The sequence below is a fragment of the Carassius gibelio genome, chromosome B7 (assembly GCF_023724105.1).
Source record: "Carassius gibelio isolate Cgi1373 ecotype wild population from Czech Republic chromosome B7, carGib1.2-hapl.c, whole genome shotgun sequence".
In the NCBI taxonomy this organism is placed as follows: Eukaryota; Metazoa; Chordata; class Actinopteri; order Cypriniformes; family Cyprinidae; genus Carassius; species Carassius gibelio.
Genome location: NC_068402.1, coordinates 9,394,517 through 9,410,332, shown reverse-complemented (window position 1 = coordinate 9,410,332; position 15,816 = coordinate 9,394,517). Strand labels below are relative to the sequence as shown.

Below are 15,816 nucleotides of genomic sequence, written 5' to 3'. Positions count from 1 at the left end.
TCTTTCTGGCCATAAACCAATTTGTGCCATTATTGCATTAAATGCTTATGCTGTGTGCTTTTGAAAAATACATTTGACAGAAAAAATGTAGTTCATTTTTTTCCGTCACTCACATCTAGATGGGCTTCAAAATGCCACCTGTCACCAAAATGTTGAGGCCTGTCATAATTTAGGGAGTAGTTGCTTATTTATATACCTGTGTATATATACAATTATTAAATGTATAAATATAATTATTATTTTATTAATTAAAAATAATGTATAAGTACATATGAAAAATATATTATCATATCAAAGATGCTAAAATAGCAATGGTGTAAAGGGGTCTGTAATAAAGCATTGTACTTGGTGTGAAAAGGCTTTCAGATGAGCATTAAGAGTATGGGTGGTTTAATTCATTCACATGATGTGATGCGTGTGTCTTTCAGCTCATCTGTGATCCACGTCCCAGGAGTCAATGACATCCAGTCCACAGCTGCCTCAGCTGGACAGAACCTGACCCAGATCTCTCGGCAGATCAACGCCGGCCAGGTGTCCTGGACAGGAAACCGACCTCCTTTCTCCAGCCAGGTGAGAACGGTCCCATCGTTGGATTTGTGTGACTCCGCTGCCCACTGCCCATTGGCACTCTAGTCTCCATTAGCTTCATTACAGTAATGGAATATTCCTCTTTAGTGGTGTGATGAGAGAACTGAATCCAGATCCACGTTAGGATGTGGAGCAGTGGCTGAAAAACATCATTCAGGGCTCAGTAATACACTTCATACTTGAATAAAAAATATCTGTACATACATACATACACACACACACACACACACACACACAAACAGACACACAGACAAATATATATATACACACGCAAACTATATATATATATATATATATATATATATATATATATATATATATATATATATATTATATATATATATATATATATATATATATATATATATATATATATATATATATTTATATATTTATATATTTAATAATAATAAAAAGATCAACAATCATTTCTATAAAAATAGTTGTACAATTATTAGATATTGCATAATTGTAAAAACATTACATCTATATATATATGTACAATATTAGTAAATATAATATATAATAGTAAAATAACAAATAATATTTATTTATTATAAAACAAAGCCTAAAATGACTAAAATAATTTATTATTTTATTGCATATATGAAAAATGTGAAAACTGGATAGTATGAATGGAAACTCTACAATTTGTGAGTGCAACACACAATGTCCAATTAAAGTAATATGAACCAGTATAAGAGAGGGAATCATTTGGGACGTGTTTGCTTTTATATCATCTTTTAGGCCATCCAGCTGTGCTTAATGCTTAAACTTGAAAGGGTAACCAGGGTCATCAAGAGCCTTGCGTGTGGCTCCCAGGATAGCGTGTGTGTTTTTAATCAGCTCTGAACTGAGTGTGTGTGTGTGTGTGGTTTATGGTCTGTCATCTGTATTTCTTTAGTAAGCAATAAAATGGATGTATATCATTTATTTTATTTTTTTCCACCAGTCATGTCACATTTATAATATCCTAAATAATAACATGTGTAAAGCCGTTTGTTATGCAGAAGACCAGAGAAATGCTGGTCCACAAGAATCTCTGCGGTTCTCCATTGATTAAAAGCAAAGCCTGTTGTCTGCAGCTGTAATTGTGTGATTGCACTGCTCTTCCTTCTGCTCAGCTCAGACTTTTAGCCCAATTGTTCTATTTGTTGTTAAGCAGATACAGACACTCGGCCCTAACAGAGTTTCCAGGGAAAATGAGTGTAGAGCGAGCACTAGAGATTCTGCAGAACTGTAAAATAATGAAGTGGAATGAAGTTTACTGGGTTCCAAAAATGAGATTTATATAACAAAAACACAACATTTCTGCACTTTATTTTTTTTATGTTTTTGAAACTTTTCTTTTATGATCTCGTTTGTCTTGTTTAAAAACACAGTAAAAACTGAAATATTGTGAAATGTTATTGCAATTTCAAATAACTGTATTCTATCTGAATATAATGTAAAATGCAATTTATTATTGTGTTTAAAGCTGTTTAAATCATTACTCCAGTCTTCAGAGTCACGTGATCCTTCAGAAATCATTTTAACATGCTGATTTGCTGCTCACAAAACATTTCTATTGTCGTTGTTGAAAACAATTGCTGGTTAATATTTTTGTGAAAGCTGTCATACATTTTTTTCAATGAAATATTTTGTAATATTACAATTGTCTTGATCAATGAGTCCTTGCTGAATAAAAGTATTAATTACTTAAAAAGAGCTTTTGCACTGACTTGTATGTACAGCAATTGGTTTAATGGCATGTGAAGCAGCACCTGTATAATAATATCCTCATGTCTCCTGTCGTCCACCACAGCAGCAGATTCCCACTCAGTCCAGTAAGAACCAGTCCTCACCGTTCGGCATGGGCTCCGGTCACAGCTACCAGGCCGACCCGTCCTCTTACAGCCCCCTGTCCAGCCCCGCCACCTCCTCGCCCTCTGGAAACGCCTACTCCAACCTGGCCAATCGCAGCACTGCTTTCGGTAAGACCTGCTTATTTATGACAATAAAGGCTTGTGTGCACCAAGGACAAAAACGTTAACAATAAAAACAAAGTTATAGTTTAAGCGTTCAGAGTCCACAACACGTCTATAATGCTAACAGCACAGAGGAACATTGTCTTTGGAATAGCTATTTTTTCCAGCTGATGAATGCTAAAAATATTGAACACCAATCAGAATCTGCCCTACTTTAAAGCACTCAAGCATTTAAAGTGACAGATGACATAATTGCAGCCTATGCTTATAATAAATAGAACATTATCATGCATTGTTGTGGATGCTAATTTAGTTGTGGTTATTGTTCTTGGTGTTCATGTGCCTTAAATTTTTATATTTTTGGTGTTTACTGTGCTAATTTTGCTGCATTCATTCATTACTTCAGTAATTAACTATCCGACGTCATCGGATAGAACTTCCAAAGATATTAGGAATGTAAAACGTTTTTGTACTTCTGCAACTCCTTGTGGTGCATGTATTGGTATATTTGCTTTTATTAATATCAAGTATAGAATATAGTAATATATAATAATAATAATAACCGTATTTACCGGACTATGTCACAGTTTCGCTGGTCCTGTGACTTATAGTCAGGTGCGACTTATCAAAATTAATTTGACATGAACCAAGAGAAAACATTACCATCTACAGCCGCTGTAGATGGTAATGTTTTCTTTTGGTTCTTGGTTCTAAATAAATGCGTCTTAAAGTCCAGTGCGACTTATATATGTTTTTTTTTCTTCATCGTGACGTATTTTTGGACTGATGTGACTTATACGTAGGTGCAACTTTTATAGTCCTTAAAATACGGAATTTATTATATAACAATTTATACCATGGTCTGCCTAAATTCTTGATTCTGATTGGCTGGCAGGTATCTATTAAAACTCTTAATGCACAGGTAGTTCAAAGTCAGTTTTTTACTTGCCGTTCAATGTTAATGTGCTGCTTCAATTGTTGTACACAAACCCACACTCGTCACTGTCATACAAACACACACAGAAAGATATAAGCCACATTACATTATATTTGCTACATTATATTCCTCAGCAACAGCTGTTTTTGAAGTAACACAGCTTCATTGTTTGTAGAGAGATCCACAGATAAAGATACATTTACTTTAAATGCTATAATTCATTCAAGAGCTATCGAGCCGTATCTGACAAAAATAACCATAATTTTTATCCTTCTGTAAAAGCATCATCAACAGCTTTATCTTGTAAATGCTGTCAAAATGACCAAGGTATAAGCTGGATAATGCAGGGCTATCTGTGCATTAAATGATTTTACTACGCTTTGTGTCGGGTGGTTCTTGGCCTCCACATTGTGCGTTAAAATAGTTTAATGAAGAGCTAGCCATGCATTATCCCCTACATATGTATTATATTTATGCACATGTAATTGTGCATTTTTTGCTTTATTTTTTACACTCAGAATTTGCTAGTAAATTTCACAAGCAATAAGAAAGAAACGGCCAGTTACATTGAATTAAACATGACATTTTTGCAATGGAAAAACTGAATGGTATTTTCTTATAAAATATGCTACAATAATCTTTGTTTACTTCCAAGTAAAAAAAAAAAAAAAAAAAAATTGGGCATTTTTGGACATTTATAGAAATGTCGATTTTTTTTTTTTGGTTCCAAAATATTGGTTGTGATTGTGCTCATTAAAATAAATAAGAAAATAATAAAAATGCAAAGAAAAGTAATTTGTAAGTATCTTACTAATCATGTTAGAAACAAGCTATTAACTTGCTAATCATGCTAACAAAATGTTAACACCATGCTAGTAACATGCTAGTAATATCTTAGTATCTTGTTAATTATGCTAACAACATGCTATTAACATACTAATCATGCTATGTCAGTAACTTGCTAATCATTCTTGCTAACGTCATGCTAGGAACAGCCTAGCAACCACCCCAGGAACCCTAGCAATGTGTTTTATACCCATCTGTTTTTCTGATAAACTGTATTGCCTTGAAAACATTCAAGCTTTAATCTTTAAAACTATTTTAACTTTCAAACTACTTCAAACTGAAAACTTTCAGACTGCAAGCTTTTAAAACCTTTTCCAACTTTCTAGCTAGGCTTTTTTAAGCCAACTTAAAGTTTGTCTACAAACTTTTTAATCTAGTTTTCCTTGTCTTTTATCAACTGCTATTACTAATCTAAAAGTACTGATACCCACTAGCACCTCTGGGAAACCAGTCCTCCTGGGGGCCCATTCAGATGCCTGCATAAAATGTTTTTACATGCACAAAGATTTGTAGACTTCCATTTAAAACCCAGACAGTAACGGACAATGACTGAAACAGTCGTTTGTCTTCGACAGAAAGACGTCTCATGAACAGCAGACAGTGTGAGGACTGTATGGCGTCCATAGTGAGACAAAGGGTTTTGTTGTTCTGGTTTCTTTGGTTTGGCCACTTAATCTCTATTATAGACGGTATGAAAAACAGATTTCTGTGGTTTGAATGATCACAGTTGTTGGACTTCAGGCAATTAGATGTTTGTGTTCGTAGTTTTACAAACTCTTCAAAATTACTTCTCAGCAGTGACTATTAATCATGAAAGTGTTAGACTGTGTGCATAACTTATTCAGTGAGTTTAGAAAATGACTTTTTAATGAAGTTATTATTAAAAGAAAGACGCTGTTGCTTAAAATGATAGCAGTTATATAATACAGCTGTAGCCATGCATTAGTGTTTTACTATGGTAAAGGGTGTTCTTAGTTAATATGTAACTAAATGTATTAGTTAAGTTTGCTCATGATATATTTAGTATATTTTTTCAGAAAATAGTTTTGCAGTATATTTTTATAATTTACTATTTTTATGCATTACATATAGTATTTTTCTAGCATATATTGGTAATGTTAATTATCATAATGTAAATATATGTGTGTGTGTATATGTATACAATTATAAATATATTTTAGAATATTATAAATCTATATTTTTTTTATAATTGTTGATAAAAGTAATGTAATAAAATACCTATAATATATAATATTAGATAAAATATTTACGATTATTTATATTACAGAATGTGTGTGTGTAAATATAAATATAAAATAAATAAATATTGCATGCTTATTTTTTATAGCTAAATTTTTATTATTTAAATGACAGAATTTGTGTGTGTGTGTGTGTTTATATATATATATATATATATATATATATATATATATATATATATATATATATATATATATATATATATATATATATATATATATATATATATATCCAGATTCATTAAATATTGCATTTTTTATATTAAAAAAATCATATCTAAAAATATATTTATATTTTAAATATAAATATATTTTTTTTAATTAAGAAAATAAATATAATAAATTATTTTATTATAAATAATATATTACTATTTATATTACAGGATTTTTTTTATATGAAATATTGCATGTTTATTAAATAGTCATTTGTGTCATCATTTGTTATTATTATTATTCATGCATTCCCTTTTTTCACAATATAAAATTCCTCATACCATGATATGGGCCATGTCCCGTCCTAGAGAAGATCACGTTGATGCAACATCAGTCAAACTCTTGGTCTTGACTTGTGTTTCTTTTGTCAGGACTTTAAACAGCCTGCAGTGGGTTTAATTAATCTGTCAAGCCTCGCACCTTTTAAACTCATGCAAGAGAGATCTGGTTTCTGTATCCTGACACTTTAAAGTGAGGAATTTGACCAGCGTGACACGAAGGGCACAGATACACAAAAACAGTTGTGCAACTTTTCACATTCCTCGACCAAAGGCAGAACATGCTGAACGGCTTAAAGCAAGAAACTGTAGAATCGTTGTTATTGCATTACATCCGTTTAAAACCGCCTCGGATTTCTCCATCACATTCAGGTCGACAAACCGAATTTAATTTGAAGCCGGGCGTGCGTACGGACACTTTTACAGGATGAGATTTTTTCCCATTGTTGTGTCCCTCGAGGGAAACTCTCTCTACCTTGAACCTGTGATTAGTGTGTCCACTTAATAAGGAATTTATGTTAAACAGGTGACATTAAAAACCCACTTCCATTTCAAGTGTAGCAGGTTCTGAATGGCTTTCCAAGCCCTGAAGGCTTCTGCCAGCCACTTGAAAATGAAGCCTTGTCCAGATCGTTCTCTTTTAATATGCTGTCATAAAAAAAAAAAATGGAACATTTATCTTCGCCTCCTCACGTGGACGGCACTTAAACACGCATCGGGAGGAAGGACTCTGAGACTGCTGGAAGACACACGTCCTTTTCTGTATTTGGAATAAATCTGTTTAATCCCAGTTTTCAGCAAACTGATTGCATGTATTTTAATTTTTAGTTTGTGTAAGTGTGCTTTATGTGTGGTCACAACTGACCAAAGAGAAACAAAAAACTGTGTGGTTGCTTAAAAAAACTTAGTAGAAAGTTGCAAATAAACCTACTTTAAGTCTCTTTTGCTCATTAAGGCTTAATTGCTTTGATGAAAAATACAGTAAAAGCAGTAATATTGTGAAATATTATTTAAAATTACAATAACAGTTTTCTATTTCAATATATTTTAAAATGTAATTTATTTCTGTGATCAAAGCTGAATTTTCAGCATCATTACTGCACTCTTCAGTGTCACATGATCTTCAGAAATCAGTCTAATATGCTGATTTGCTGCTCAAGAAATATTACTGATTATTATCAATGTTGAAAACAGTTGTAATGCTTCATATTTTTGTGAAAACAGTGATTCAAATTTGAAATGAGCAGTATTTATTTAAAAGTGTATTTGGAACAATGCAAAAGATGTTGATAATAATAATAAAACAAAAAGGTCTAATTATATTTATGCTGTATAAAAATATTGCTCATCTTAAATATTTTATACATCACAACATCACATGCACATCACATACACACACACATGCATAAATTGCTGTATAAAATATTAGAATCTTAATTACTTACAATATTTTAGTTAATACGCTTAATTACTCTCTAATGTTTAATTTAGCTTAAATGTACTTAATAACTTTCTTAAAGTGTTAAAATGAGGAAAGTTGTACCTTACACTTCTCCCAAAGAACTTCAAAAACCATATTTTCATATTTCATATTCAGTTCTGATGGAAATGGGAAGTGACAGGGGAGCACGTCACTACCAGAGCAGCGGTTTGAAGATCAGAGATGTCATGTCATTTCAACATTTTCATATCTTGATCCGAGGGCAGATTTATTAGGTGCCATTATCAAACCCTACGAACTTCAGAAAATCAAATAGTTCTTTATTTGTATATGCTGACTGCTAGTTGATTCCAGTACATGATCAATGTTTTTTCACAGATGTTTCAAAAGTTTTCAGTCCCCACAAATAAATAAATGAATAAATGCATACCTCAGAGTAAGAATAAGAGAATCGCCTGGTGACTGTTTACTTAAAATCAGTACAGTTCTATATTTACAGATAAACCAGCTTTGGATTTGTGCTTCATAGTTCGTACAATGTAGACTTACTTTCCAAGCTAATGCAATGCATAAACAATAATCACACGGCATTCATTCAAACGTTTCATGCCGAGATAATTGCAGTCTTTATATGTGTACGTGAAATCCAGCACGCTTTCAAAAGCTGCATTTATGGTTATGAAAGCAAGAGTACTACGTGCTTTCAGTCCTCGTATTGATTGAAGAGCGCTTTGGAACAACAGCAAAGCACAGCTCTTTCTTCAAACCCCGTTTGTTTTTTTGTCAGGCTGGCTTTTTGTAGCGTTACAACTTTGAGAATCATGTTTGATGGAGTGACCGGAGGAAAAGCGCTCCAGACAGCAAGGGAGAACACTTCATATTGATGGGGAGTTAGAAAAATGGCTAGGGGAGAGAAGCGCCACCAAAGACGAATATAAAAATTGATAGAGAGATTTACGAGGCGCGTCAAACAGCCGAACCTTCAGGGAAAGACGTTCTGAAACGGAGGGCTGCTCTCAGCAAGCGCTAGCACAGTAGGGCAATGGGAAGTTTGACCTTACATCACTGTCTCCTCAACATGAAGAATATGAGAAACAGCCCGAGGGCGCCGCTGTGCCATCCTGTGAAACAGTCACCCACGCCGCGCATTATTCTGCTCCTCTCACTCTTTCCTAAGCAAAGACTCGGGCCCCGCGGGTGAAGACACTGGATGCATGCGTTTCAGTGATTCTGTCAGTCTGTAGTAAATGTCTCTCCCCCCATGCCACAAATGAAGAGAAATGGAGGTCGTTCGCTTGAAGTGTTTACAAGCATGCTCGATTGAGATGTTGCGGAAGCAGACGTGCTGGAGTTAATGTGGAAGTTGATACCATAAAGTCTAAACATGTTTGTTGAGATGTGGCGAGGGATCAGGATATTCTTTGTTTTGTTTTTTGTTTTTTTTTCCTGTAGAACACTTTTACTATTGTTTTAGTAATTTTATGTATATTTTTTATGTATATTGCTTTTTTTAATATTTCTATTTAGCTTTATTTTTTATTTAGTAATTTTATTGCTTAATTATTTAATTTAGATTTTTTGTTTTTCATCTGATATTTATTTTTATAAATGGCTGTTATTTTGTTTTCATTTTATTTATTTCATAATTTTTGTTGTTGTCAAATTAATCATTTGACAGCACTTTTTCATAGTTTGTCTTTAGTTTAAGATATTTTCCTTTTTTTTCTGTATAGTTTTCATGATTTCTTTTATCTAATATTGTATTTTTTTAAACTTGTAATTAAACGTGTGTATTAAACAATATAAATGTTTTTAATAGTTAACAGTAATAACACTTATTTTTATTTCAGTTATTTTATTTTATTCCGTTTATAATTTTTAGGGTTTTTAAGTTTCCATCTAACATTTTTTTGCATTTAATTTCAGTTATTTTATTTCAACAAATGGTTTTTAATAGTTTTACTTAACAATAATAACACCTATTTTTATTTTATTCAGTTTCTAGGTTTTGTCCAGTTTTTTACGTTGAAGTTTTTCATGCAATATTCATTTTTTATTATATTTAAGCTTTCAATTATTATTCTTTTAGTTAAGAATGATGACACGTCACAGCTATTTTGCATGCAAGAACCATTCACTGGTATTGCAAAAATGTCTGGGGCACTGTCCGTTGTTCTTTAAGTGAATGCGTCTGTGTTGGTTTGTGCAGATGTGTCGGCTGAGAGCAGCCAGAGCGGAGGGCAGTTCCAGAGCCGGCCGTCTGAGGTCTGGTCTCAGTGGCAGAGTCAACACCACAGCCAGCAGGGAGGAGACCCTCATCCTCATCCTCAGTCCAGCCAGACCGAGGTCTTCCAGGTGAAACTCCCACATCACTATCACTAGCCTCCTGTGTCTGCAGTACAGTGTGCAGCTCTCGGACTGACCTGCAATATCACAAGCTGCAGTTAACAAAACTAAAGAAACGGAGGATTCAAATAGATTAACTTGTACTTTTATATGCTTTCATTTATATACTTTGATTCATTTATTCCTTCATTCCTTGGGTTTATTTTTTTTATTAATATACACATTTTTTAATCAAGAAGTTATTATTAAAGAGTCATTTTAATAGAATATTAGTATAGAATCTTCTAGAATTTATTCATATTTTGTTTTGCCTAAATAATTGTAATTTTGGATTTTTATTTTTATATTTCTACTTGGATTTTAGTCATTTTAGTACTTGAACATATGCAGTATTTTATGTCAGTGTTTCTTATTTTCATTTGTTTTCTTATATTTACTAATATTTATTAATTGAATATTTGATATATTAATATATATAGTGTATTTATATAGAAATTTTAATTGCTCATATGTATTGTACCTTAAAAGGTCACATCTCTTTATGTGAACTGGCTGTTATAGTTCGATTCACGGACACTACTAAGCATCTGTCTGAACATCACACTCTGTTTCTGTCCCGCAGGATATGCTGCCGATGCCAGGGGATCCCACCCAAGGAACAACCAATTACAACATCGAAGACTTTGCCGACCTCGGCATGTTCCCACCGTTCTCTGAGTAATCGGAGACTCTTTTGTTTGTTTTGGTTAGGACTGCCGTATCTTCATCTCATACGTGACGCTCATGACGCTGCTGAAAGACATTTCTACATTCACACACACACACACACACACACTTGGCTTGACCCCTCATTCACAAACAAAATAAATATATTCCCAGTCTGACGCTCCTCTTCCTCTTTTTACCATCATGTGATGATTAACTGCTGCCATTATCACTAAAACTAATTTTTCAAAAATAAATGTGCATTTACAGTCAATTTTGTGAGCAGTAAAAGTGCAAGATTATTTAGGCATCATTTACGTGTATTAAAGCAGCATCAATAATAAGCCTAATTTACATTAAAAAAAAAAACAGGCAAATTAATAACATGCAGGATTTGGCGTCTAATTATTGTATGTTAGTTAGGAGTCAAGATTCAGCCAGCAACCAAAATAGTCAAGACTGTTTTCACACACACACACACACACACGCATAAATATAATGAAGAGATTTTTTGACGTTTTTATCGTAATGAAGTATTTTCACGATCTTTCGAGAAGCGAAGGATTGTTTTCTTCACGTGTTGCACCTAACTTTCCGTTGCCAAACAGCATCTCGCTGACAAAAAATGCTGAGATATTTTTACGCTTACCGTGTAAAATGTAGTCTATGTAGTGATGTCTATAACCTAGCTTAACTAATAATAAATGTAGACGGATGTAAAGACAAAAAACAGTATTTGATTTGAATTTTTCATTTGCAATATATATGTATTTTTTACTTTTCTTATGAAAACACTAGCAACAGTGTCACTTTGTGAAGTAATCGACACCAGCCTCATATGAGCAGATGCAACATAATTGTCAAGCATTTTGCAGTGTTCATTGTAATCTTTGTGGCAGCTGCAATTCTTACTATTAACTTTTGGACTAATATTGTGGAAACTCGATCATGCCACAACTCTGGACTGATGGGAAGACCTTGATGTGAAACCATTTTGGATATCAAATAGATGTTTAATGTAAATAATGTGATTTTTATGTCAGGCCATGGTTTATTTCGCATACAGCTATATATACTTGTGTAGGTTTAATATCATTGTGTGCAATGTGAGTGCATATTAAACTCTCGGTACTAAGTTAGCCTGTCCATTGTACAATGAGTTTAGGATTGTATAAATTGTGTACATGTGTTCCATTATTTTGTTGTAACTTTTGAAATTGTGCTCGTGACAATAAATTCTCATTGAATATGTGGATTTCAATTAAACTGAGCAAGCTGTGTCATTGGGCTGCTAAATCGACACATTAACCTGTTAATATGACGTAGTAATAAGTAAAGTAATAGTTAAATTCAACATATACAGTAGATGTGTTTTGGAAAGGTTATCCATTTCGATTTCATGTTGACTAATTAAAAAAAATTCAAGTAAATTTTTATTTTACCTACATGCAGCAATCATAGAGTATATGCACCATATTATACGGTCTGTATACATACAAATGTACTGCTGCTCCAAGAAACATCAATGTACAGATTGAGACTTGTTGCCAGTCAGTTTATTCTTCCTTATCCCTCTTCTTTAGATTGTTGGTCAGAGAAAAGGACTCATAAACACCAACAGACACTAAAAATGCTTTCTGAATTCATTTGGACGTTCAAACTGCACAGAAGAAGAGTGAAGGCCTTTTGATTCTGTGGGGGGCTTATGAGGACCGGTTCTGACCTTATTTATACAGTATTTTCTAAACTCTGTGCTATTATTGCCTTCAGGTCGTTCTGGAAACTTGCTGCTTGACTTTTTGTTGTAATGTAAATATTGTATGTGCGTAGATTATTTTGATTTACGTGGAGCAATTTTCCTGTTTTTTGTTTCTTTTTTGCTGGTATTTATTGATAATTTGAGTTGGCTTTTGTTGTTTATTTAGTTAGTTTTTTAACTTTAGAACTTTAACCAAACTTTTTTATTTTATCAAATATTTATATTTTACATTTTTATACATTAATTGTATTAATAACTATAATTATTAAGTAATTAACACTGGAGAAAGCAATAATACACATTTATATATTTTACATATTTTAGCTGAAGCAATGATTTGAAGTTAAAAACCTCTAAATATGTTTTTTTTTTTTCTTACACAAACCGTTTCCCTTCCCAAAAATGTTAATTGATGGACTGGAGTGGTGTGGATTGATTGTGGATTACTGTCATGTTTTTATCAGCTGTTTGGACTCTCATTCTGATGGCACCCATTCACTGCAGAGCATCCATTTGGCGAACTAGTGATGTAATGCTACTTTTCTCCAAATCTGTTCCAATGAAAAACAACCTCATCTAAAATGGCAATGAGCAAATTGTCATTTTTGGGTGAACTATTAATTTATAGTAAATCGCAAGCATGGTATTTTGTTACCAATGTGGTAACATTCACACACGCTCATCTTGTATATAACCGTTATTTCCTTTCCTGAAGATAGCAAGTAAATTTTTGCGGAGGATTTTCTTCTATATGCACGAGACCATATCAGCTTGTATAACTGGACTTCTGTACACTGTCAAAAATGTTCACATTAGGTTCCTTCTGGGTGAAGCATGACATGACTTGACTGGCTAGAAGCATAAACATCAGATCCGTTAAATCACGTTCATTGCGTGCCTCTCGGTTTAATGCAGAAGTTCTTTTCAGACGTCTGCAGCATTCCACGGGATCTTGATGCTCTTTGATTAGACTGTCTAAACACTCGCATGACAGCTCAGATGTTTAGTAGAGAAACTTGAGATGTTTTGCAGAGGTCAACCGCATCGAGTCTGGCGGCGTTCACTGATGTTTCGTAACTACATGATACGTTTTCTTGAACTAATGGGATAAAAAAAACTGTCAAGTAGGTCTTAAATAATGATGAAGGTTACTGAATATTTACCCGAAAACCATGTTAGAAAGAAAAAAATCCATAATTTAAGGCATTAAACATTAGACACACATTTAACATTAAACCATCGCTTCAGACCAAAATACGAGTCCATAATCCTTCATAACGGTTTCTTTAGTGAGGATGTACATCTCCTGTTGTCTCTCACATGAAAATATACCAATATATTTGTTTAGAACTGTTTTTGACTGTAACGATGCTTGATCTGTTCAAATTTCTCTCCTAATATAAACAAGACAACCTTTGTTCACAGGAGAATGCTCAATTATGAATAGAGGAAACAATGGTTTGAAGTTAAAACATCTTAATTATGTATTTGTTCCTTACAAACATGCAACTTTTCACTTTTTCAGGATATTCATTAATGGACTGGAGTGGTGTTGATTGCTTGTGGATTATTGTGCTGTTTTTATTAGCTGTTTGGACTCTTATTCTGACGGCACCCATTCACTGTAGAGCATCCATTGGGGAGCAAGTGATTGTAGTGCATTTTTTTCTCCAAATCAGTTCTAATGAAGAAACAAACTCATCTACAGTACATTTTTGGGTGAACTATTTCTTTAACTTTAATTAATTTGACACAATTTATGAGCTTCTTAGACTGAAACCATCTTAAGTTCAGTGAATGCATTTATTTGGAATAATGAAGGAGATGAATTCAACAACAACAAAAGCAATGCAAAGGGCTGTCATCCTTTGTTGTAGTTCTAAATAATTGTAAACACTTTTGACACAGTAAAAGTTTCATTCCTCATCACACAGGCCTGCAGCTATGCAATCAAACTCTGTTTTTGTTTTGGAATGCTACCAGTGCATTTATTTAATGTTGCGTGCACTATACACTGTCATATCTGACAGGATCAGGTCAGGCCCTGTTGGGTTTTGCAATAAAACCATTAACAGGTTTTGAGTAACAAATACAAGCGTGGCTTTCTGCCCTGCTGTTTTCAGTTGAATTGCTTCATATGATGTGGAAAAGAAGACGGTATGGATCGCTCTGTCAGATCATTCTGGTCTTCAGCTTTAGACTGTTAACTTTGAGCGTCTGTCATGTTCAGGCCGTTAGATTTCCCTTTCACCTCAATGAGAGTTTCTCTTCTCTGTTGGCGCTGCTGGATGCAGGATGCTCCTGCTGTCAGAACTCACTGGAAAACAGACGTCATGACCGCAGCACTGACTAATGGCACCACATTCCCAAAGCCTTCACTAGTGACAATCCAAAGACAGAACGATCAGTCCATTTCAAACTGCTAACGCTTATATCTGTCCTTTTCCGTCTAAACTGATTTAAGATGTAATCAGTGTTGTAGTTTCAGCTTTTGTAATTAAAAATGCTGAAGCTTAAATTTAAGATGTATTTGAATTGCATATTCCATTTCCATTCATTTAGATGACATAGTTTTAACATAAACTAATAAACTTAATGTGATGCATATGTCAAACTTAACCGAAACCGCAAAGAAACAGGTAAGATTTATGGTTTATTATTGAATATTTGCATCTATTTGATTTTACTTTTTTTTTAATGCATTAATTCAAATATCTGTTGTATATAAATATAAACTGTTGTGAAAACAATTACATTTCTTAATTATTTTTTTTTTAAACGGTTAAAATATGGCTGTAGAACAAGCAGGTTTCAGTTAGTTAAAATGTAAGGGATTGAAACATATATTTTTAGATGTATTAATGACAATGTAACTTTTACTGTTGTTACTATTAGTAGTTAACGTCTTTTCTTTTATGTATGACAAATATGTTTCACATAAGTTTATCAGTTTGTTAAAACGGTTTAATCCAAATGAATGAAAATTTTATATGGATCTCAGATACATGAATCTTAAATTTATGCCTAAATATTTTTTTTTTGAGTCTATGCATAAATCTTTACCACATAATTTTCCTGTTTTTCTTGCCAAAACAGTATGAAAATGGGAGAAAAGATCTAACCTTCAGTGTGATATGTTGCAACTCTAAGGTTTTTAAACTTCATTCTTTTCCATCTGTAAACAAATGCTGAACATGTCTCTTTAAACATTTTTGTGTCAAAGAGTACTGCCCCTAAAACAGCTTTGCCTACATGACATGTTCAGAGAGGTTTCTTTCGTATTTCTAAAAACATTTCCAAGGCCCCTAAAACAACAACCCATCCCGCTGCGCAGTATACCCTCAGGTTGAGTATCTTCAGTTAAGTACAGAAACATTCACTTTTTTTAGTGTCTCTATTCCAAAACCTAGTCAGCTTCCTACATAGGAAGCATTCAACTGTATACTCAGTATTAAATAATTGCCGCCTTCTTTTGGG

At 33.3% G+C, this 15,816-nt stretch overlaps 1 protein-coding gene across 4 annotated transcripts in view; it reads left to right on the top strand.

Moving 5' to 3' along the window:
• Nucleotides 1–11,846, top strand: part of arnt2 (aryl-hydrocarbon receptor nuclear translocator 2) — a 75,001-nt gene extending 63,155 nt beyond the window's left edge. For 2 of the 4 annotated variants that reach the window (XM_052561059.1, XM_052561061.1), the window contains 4 exons: nucleotides 429–570; nucleotides 2,396–2,561; nucleotides 9,739–9,884; nucleotides 10,498–11,846. In XM_052561059.1, the coding sequence (XP_052417019.1) occupies nucleotides 429–570; nucleotides 2,396–2,561; nucleotides 9,739–9,884; nucleotides 10,498–10,596 (553 nt within the window). In that variant the 3' untranslated portion in view covers nucleotides 10,597–11,846. Of the gene's footprint in view, nucleotides 1–428; nucleotides 571–2,392; nucleotides 2,562–9,738; nucleotides 9,885–10,497 lie in introns of all 4 variants that reach the window. The other 2 variants (XM_052561058.1, XM_052561060.1) reach the window with 1 other exon arrangement.
• The last annotated feature ends 3,970 nt before the right edge of the window (nucleotides 11,847–15,816 follow it).